Source organism: Oncorhynchus clarkii, chromosome 19 (assembly GCF_045791955.1).
Source record: "Oncorhynchus clarkii lewisi isolate Uvic-CL-2024 chromosome 19, UVic_Ocla_1.0, whole genome shotgun sequence".
In the NCBI taxonomy this organism is placed as follows: domain Eukaryota; kingdom Metazoa; phylum Chordata; class Actinopteri; order Salmoniformes; family Salmonidae; genus Oncorhynchus; species Oncorhynchus clarkii.
This window is the reverse complement of record NC_092165.1, coordinates 62447955-62455820: the sequence shown is the minus strand read 5'-3', so window position 1 is coordinate 62455820 and position 7866 is coordinate 62447955. Positions and strand designations below refer to the sequence as shown.

Here is a 7866-nt window from a genome sequence, read left to right as displayed (position 1 = left end):
TCATAGTAACCTTTACAGTGCACTGTGTGTCGTCGTAGTAACCTTTACAGTGCACTGTGTGTGTCGTCGTAGTAACCTTTACAGTGCACTGTGTGTGTCGTCGTAGTAACCTTTACAGTGCACTGTGTGTGTCGTCGTAGTAACCTTTACAGTGCACTGTATGTGTCGTCGTAGTAACCTTTGCAGTGCACTGTGTGTGTCGTCGTAGTAACCTTTACAGTTTCCCTCGCTAGAAGAACCTATGATGTATCAGCAGCCAGAACATAGTCACTCTCCAAACACTCTGCTTTAGAACACAGTCACGCTCCAAACATTCTGTTTTAGAACACAGTCACGCTCCAAACATTTTGTTTTAGAACACAGTCACGCTCCAAACACTCTGTTTTAGAACAGTCACGCTCCAAACACTGTTTTAGAACACAGTCACGCTCCAAACACTCTGTTTTAGAACAGTCATGCTCCAAACACTCTGTTTTAGAACAGTCACCCTCCAAACACTCTGTTTTAGAACACAGTCACGCTCCAAACACTGTTTTAGAACAGTCACCCTCCAAACACTCTGTTTTAGAGCACAGTCACGCTCCAAACACTCTGTTTTAGAACAGTCACGCTCCAAACACTCTGTTTTAGAACACAGTCACGCTCCAAACACTCTGTTTTAGAACACAGTCACGCTCCAAACACTGTTTTAGAACACAGTCATGCTCCAAACACTGTTTTAGAACACAGTCACGCTCCAAACACTCTGTTTTAGAACACAGTCACGCTCCAAACACTCTGTTTTAGAACACAGTCACGCTCCAAACACTCTGTTTTAGAACACAGTCACGCTCCAAACACTGTTTTAGAACACAGTCACGCTCCAAACACTCTGTTTTAGAACACAGTCACGCTCAAAACACTCTGTTTTAGAACACAGTCACGCTCCTAACACTCTGTTTTAGAACACAGTCACGCTCCAAACACTCTGTTTTAGAACACAGTCACGCTCCAAACACTGTTTTAGAACACAGTCACGCTCCAAACACTCTGTTTTAGAACACAGTCACGCTCCAAACACTCTGTTTTAGAACAGTCACGCTCCAAACACTCTGTTTTAGAACACAGTCACGCTCCAAACACTCTGTTTTAGAACACAGTCACGCTCCAAACACTGTTTTAGAACACAGTCATGCTCCAAACACTGTTTTAGAACACAGTCACGCTCCAAACACTCTGTTTTAGAACACAGTCACGCTCCAAACACTCTGTTTTAGAACACAGTCACGCTCCTAACACTCTGTTTTAGAACACAGTCACGCTCCAAAAACTCTATTTTAGAACACAGTCACGCTCCAAACACTGTTTTATAACACAGTCACGCTCCAAAACACTCTGTTTTAGAACACAGTCACGCTCCAAACACTGTTTTAGAACACAGTCACGCTCCAAACACTCTGTTTTAGAACACAGTCACGCTCCAAACACTGTTTTAGAACACAGTCATGCTCCAAACACTGTTTTTTTTAACACAGTCACGCTCCAAACACTCTGTTTTAGAACACAGTCACGCTCCTAACACTCTGTTTTAGAACACAGTCACGCTCCAAACACTCTGTTTTAGAACACAGTCACGCTCCAAACACTGTTTTAGAACACAGTCACGCTCCAAACATTCTGTTTTAGAACACAGTCACGCTCCAAACACTGTTTTATAACACAGTCACTCTCCAAACACTCTGTTTTAGAACACAGTCACGCTCCAAACACTCTGTTTTAGAACACAGTCACGCTCCAAACACTCTGTTTTAGAACACAGTCACGCTCCAAACACTACATTCTGTTTTAGAACACAGTCACGCTCCAAACACTCTGTTTTAGAACACAGTCACGCTCCAAACACTCTGTTTTAGAACACAGTCACGCTCCATACATTCTGTTTTAGAACACAGTCACGCTCCAAACACTCTGTTTTAGAACAGTCATGCTCCAAACACTCTGTTTTAGAACAGTCATGCTCCAAACACTCTGTTTTAGAACAGTCATGCTCCAAACACTCTGTTTTAGAACACAGTCACGCTCCATACATTCTGTTTTAGAACACAGTCACGCTCCAAACATTCTGTTTTAGAACACAGTCACGCTCCAAACACTCTGTTTTAGAACACAGTCACGCTCCAAACACTCTGTTTTAGAACACAGTCACGCTCCAAACACTCTGTTTTAGAACACAGTCACTCTCCAAACAGAACACAGTCACGCTCCAAACATTGTTTTAGAACACAGTCACGCTCCAAACACTGTTTTAGAACACAGTCACGCTCCAAACACTCTGTTTTAGAACACAGTCACGCTCCAAACACTCTGTTTTAGAACACAGTTAGAACACAGTCACGCTCCAAACACTCTGTTTTAGAACACAGTCACGCTCCAAACACTCTGTTTTAGAACACAGTCACGCTCCAAACACTGTTTTAGAACACAGTCACGCTCCAAACACTCTGTTTTAGAACACAGTCACGCTCAAAACACTCTGTTTTAGAACACAGTCACGCTCCTAACACTCTGTTTTAGAACACAGTCACGCTCCAAACACTCTGTTTTAGAACACAGTCACGCTCCAAACACTGTTTTAGAACACAGTCACGCTCCAAACACTCTGTTTTAGAACACAGTCACGCTCCAAACACTCTGTTTTAGAACACAGTCACGCTCCAAACACTCTGTTTTAGAACACAGTCACGCTCCAAACACTCTGTTTTAGAACACAGTCACGCTCCAAACACTCTGTTTTAGAACACAGTCATGCTCCAAACACTGTTTTAGAACACAGTCACGCTCCAAACACTCTGTTTTAGAACACAGTCACGCTCCAAACACTCTGTTTTAGAACACAGTCACGCTCCTAACACTCTGTTTTAGAACACAGTCACGCTCCAAACAGAACACAGTCACGCTCCAAACACTGTTTTAACTCACGCTCCAAACACTGTTTTATAACACAGTTTTTTAGAACACAGTCACGCTCCAAACACTGTTTTAGAACACAGTCAACACAGTCACGCTCCAAACACTCTGTTTTAGAACACAGTCACGCTCCAAACACTCTGTTTTAGAACACAGTCACGCTCCAAACACTCTGTTTTAGAACACAGTCACGCTCCAAACACTGTTTTAGAACACAGTCACGCTCCAAACACTCTGTTTTAGAACACAGTCACGCTCAAAACAAACACTGTTTTTTTTTCAACACAGTCACGCTCCAAACACTCTGTTTTAGAACACAGTCACGCTCCAAACACTGTTTTAGAACACAGTCACGCTCCAAACACTCTGTTTTAGAACACAGTCACGCTCCAAACACTGTTTTAGAACACAGTCACGCTCCAAACACTCTGTTTTAGAACACAGTCACGCTCCAAACACTCTGTTTTAGAACACAGTCACGCTCCAAACACTCTGTTTTAGAACACAGTCACGCTCCAAACACTCTGTTTTAGAACACAGTCACGCTCCAAACACTCTGTTTTAGAACACAGTCACGCTCCAAACACTCTGTTTTAGAACACAGTCACGCTCCAAACATTCTGTTTTAGAACACAGTCACGCTCCAAACACTGTTTTATAACACAGTCACTCTCCAAACACTCTGTTTTAGAACACAGTCACGCTCCAAACACTCTGTTTTAGAACACAGTCACGCTCCAAACACTCTGTTTTAGAACACAGTCACGCTCCAAACACTCTGTTTTAGAACACAGTCATGCTCCAAACACTCTGTTTTAGAACACAGTCACGCTCCAAACACTCTGTTTTAGAACAGTCATGCTCCAAACACTCTGTTTTAGAACACAGTCACGCTCCATACATTCTGTTTTAGAACACAGTCACGCTCCAAACATTCTGTTTTAGAACACAGTCACGCTCCAAACACTCTGTTTTAGAACACAGTCACGCTCCAAACACTCTGTTTTAGAACACAGTCACGCTCCATACATTCTGTTTTAGAACACAGTCACGCTCCAAACACTCTGTTTTAGAACACAGTCACGCTCCAAACACTCTGTTTTAGAACACAGTCACGCTCCATACATTCTGTTTTAGAACACAGTCACGCTCACGCTCCAAACACTCTGTTTTAGAACAAACACTCTGTTTTAGAACAGTCATGCTCCAAACACTCTGTTTTAGAACAGTCATGCTCCAAACACTCTGTTTTAGAACAGTCATGCTCCAAACACTCTGTTTTAGAACACAGTCACGCTCCATACATTCTGTTTTAGAACACAGTCACGCTCCAAACACTCTGTTTTAGAACACAGTCACGCTCCAAACATTCTGTTTTAGAACACAGTCACGCTCCAAACACTGTTTTATAACACAGTCACTCTCCAAACACTCTGTTTTAAAACACAGTCACGCTCCAAACACTCTGTTTTAGAACACAGTCACGCTCCAAACACTCTGTTTTAGAACACAGTCACGCTCCAAACACTCTCTTTGTAGAACACAGTCACGCTCCAAACACTCTGTTTTAGAACACAGTCACGCTCCAAACACTCTGTTTTAGAACACAGTCACGCTCCAAACACTCTGTTTTAGAACACAGTCACGCTCCAAACACTCTGTTTTAGAACACAGTCACGCTCCAAACACTCTGTTTTAGAACACAGTCACGCTCCAAACACTCTGTTTTAGAACACAGTCACGCTCCAAACACTCTGTTTTAGAACACAGTCACGCTCCAAACACTCTGTTTTAGAACACAGTCACGCTCCAAACACTCTGTTTTAGAACACAGTCACGCTCCAAACACTCTCTTTTAGAACACAGTCACGCTCCAAACACTCTGTTTTAGAACACAGTCACGCTCCAAACACTCTGTTTTAGAACACAGTCACGCTCCAAACACTCTGTTTTAGAACACAGTCACGCTCCAAACACTCCGTCTTGGAACTTTGACCAAAAAAAAAGAGCATCTCTTGTATAAAAAGTAAATGAGAGACACATGTACTCTCCCTGAACATTTCCATTTAGAAACACTCAGAAACATACAATTCACACGCCAGGCCAAATTATATCCATCCATGCCGTTCACACACATACACACACACACACAGGCACTCACGCACGCACGCACGCACACACACACACACACACACACGCATGCATGCACGCACGCACTCACGCACACACACACATACACACTCACGCACGCACGCACGCACACACACACACACACACACATACACACACACAGGCACTCACGCACGCACGCACGCACACACACACACACACACGCATGCATGCACGCACTCACGCTCACGCACACACACACATACACACTCACGCACGCACGCACGCACACACACACACACACACACATACACACACACACACACACAGTCTTGATTACTAACGATTTGATACATTGCTGTATGGTTGACATTCACAATCATTGTGAGAATGGCATGGGATCATTCTTAATTAACTGAAGCTAAACAACATGTTTCTAAGTCGTACTCTTCTCCTCCTGAAAGCATTACCATTTATCCTGTAGCCTTCCCGGTGTAGCCTTTAATTCACATTCCTGGTGTGAGAGAGACTGAGAGGCAGTTGGCAGAGCCTCTTGTTTTGTGAGATTTGGTATGACAACAGAGGTCGTTTTGTTCTTCTGCAGGCCTATGTTCTCACAAACACACGCACACACTCTGTGGTCTTTTCGCTCTTGTCCATCTTTTTAAATCATGTAGTTGTATCTCTGAGGTACTCTCTTGTCTCTCCTTACTGTTGTATCGAACAGCTACTCTCTTGTCTCTCCTTACTGTTGTATCACTGAGGTACTCTGAGTTAAAAGGAAGGTAGGAGACAGACTCTCTCTCTCTCTCTCTCTCTCTCTCTCTCTCTCTCTCTCTCTCTCTCTGCCTTTCTTTCGCTCTGTGACAGGTACCAGACCCCAGAGTGTGACAGCACGGCTCGTTCGATGGTCTCCGACGTTGAAGATCCTTTCCAGGGCCGAGACCTGACAGGTGAGAGGAAAGGACACTCTGACTCAGCGCCTTACAGTATATAAGAGTTTATATATTGGTGAGCGTGTGCATTATAGCTTATATATTGAGGAGAGTGTATATAAGAGGTTCTATGGGGTGGCAGGGTAGCCTAGTGGTTAGGGCGTTGGGACTAGTAACCGAAAGGTGGCAAGATCAAATCCCCGAGCTGACAAGGTAAAAATCTGTCGTTCTGCTCATGAACAAGGCAGTTAACCCACTGTTCCTAGGCCGTCATTGAAAATAATAATTTGTTCTAAACTGACTTGCCTAGTTAAATAAAGGTTTAAAACAATATATATAAAAAAGTATATACAAGTGTATTTTGGATCTTATACAGTGGGGCAAAAAAGTATTTAGTCAGCCACCAATTGTGCAAGTTCTCCCACTTAAAAAGATGAGAGAGGCCTGTAATTGTCATCATAGGTACACTTCAACTATGACAGACAATATTTGAAGAAAAAAAATCCAGAAAATCACATTGTAGGATTTTTAATGAATTTATTTGCAAATTATGGTGGAAAATAAGTATTTGGTCACCTACAAACAACAGGATTTTAATCCATGACGGCGTAGTGTGTTACTAATGGTTTTCTTTGAGACTGTGGTCCCAGGGTCATTGACCAGGTCCTGCTGTGTATTTCTGGGCTGATCCCTCACCTTCCTCATGATCATTGATGCCCCACGAGGTGAGATCTTGCATGGAGCCCCAGACCGAGGGTGATTGACCGTCATCTTGAACTTCTTCCATTTTCTAATAATTGCGCCAACAGTTGTTGCCTTCTCACCAAGCTGCTTGCCTATTGTCCATCCCAGCCTTGTGCAGGTCTACAATTTCATCCCTGATGTCCTTACACAGCTCTCTGGTCTTGGCCATTGTGGAGAGGTTGGAGTCTGTTTGATTGAGTGTGTGGACAGGTGTCTTTTATACAGGTAACAAGTTCAAACAGGTGCAGTTAATACAGGTAATGAGTGGAGAACAGGAGGGCTTCTTAAAGAAAAATGAACAGGTCTGTGAGAGCCGGAATTCTTACTGGTTGGTAGGTGATCAAATACTTATGTCATGCAATAAAATGCAAATTAATTACTTAAATATCATACAATGTGATTTTCTGGATTTTTGTTTTAGATTCTGTCTCTCACAGTTGAAGTGTACCTATGACCTCTACATGCTTTGTAAGTAGGAAAACCTGCAAAATCGGCAGTGTATCAAATACTTGTTCTCCACACTATATATATGAGAGTGTATATAAGAGCTTATAAATTAATGAAAGTGTATATTTAAAACGTATATATTGATGAGAACGTAAATAAGAGCTTATATATTGATGAGAGTGTATATAAGAGCTTATATATTGGTGAGAGTGTATATAAGAGCTTATATATTGATGAGAGTGTATATAAGAGCTTATATATTGATGAGAGTGTATATAAGAGCTTATATATTGATGAGAGTGTTTATTAGAGCATATGTATTGATGATAGTGTCTTGATGAGCTTATATATTGGTGAGAGTGTATAAAAGATCTCATACATTGGCGAGAGTGTATTGAGGAGCTTATATATTGATGAGATTGTATATAACAGCGTGTTGTGATATACTGTATATTGGTGAGAGTGTATACAAGAACTTACATAAAATGTAAACCAATCAAATGTATTTATAAAGCCCTTCGTACATCAGCTGATATCTCAAAGTGCTGTACAGAAACCCAGCCTAAAACCCCAAACAGCAAGCAATGCAGGTGTAGAAGCACGGTGGCTAGGAAAAACTCCCTAGAAAGGCCAGAACCTAGGAAGAAACCTAGAGAGGAACCAGGCTATGTGGGGTGGCCAGTCC

At 42.3% G+C, this 7866-nt stretch overlaps 1 protein-coding gene across 1 annotated transcript in view; it reads left to right on the top strand.

Annotated features, from left to right (window-relative positions):
• The window catches only part of LOC139374548 (SPARC related modular calcium binding 1), a 147314-nt gene that overhangs the window by 55718 nt on the left and 83730 nt on the right, over positions 1–7866 (top strand). Inside the window, exon 10 of the mRNA XM_071115539.1 lies at positions 5926–6008. Coding sequence (XP_070971640.1) covers positions 5926–6008 — 83 coding nt within the window. The remainder of the gene's footprint in view (positions 1–5925; positions 6009–7866) is intronic.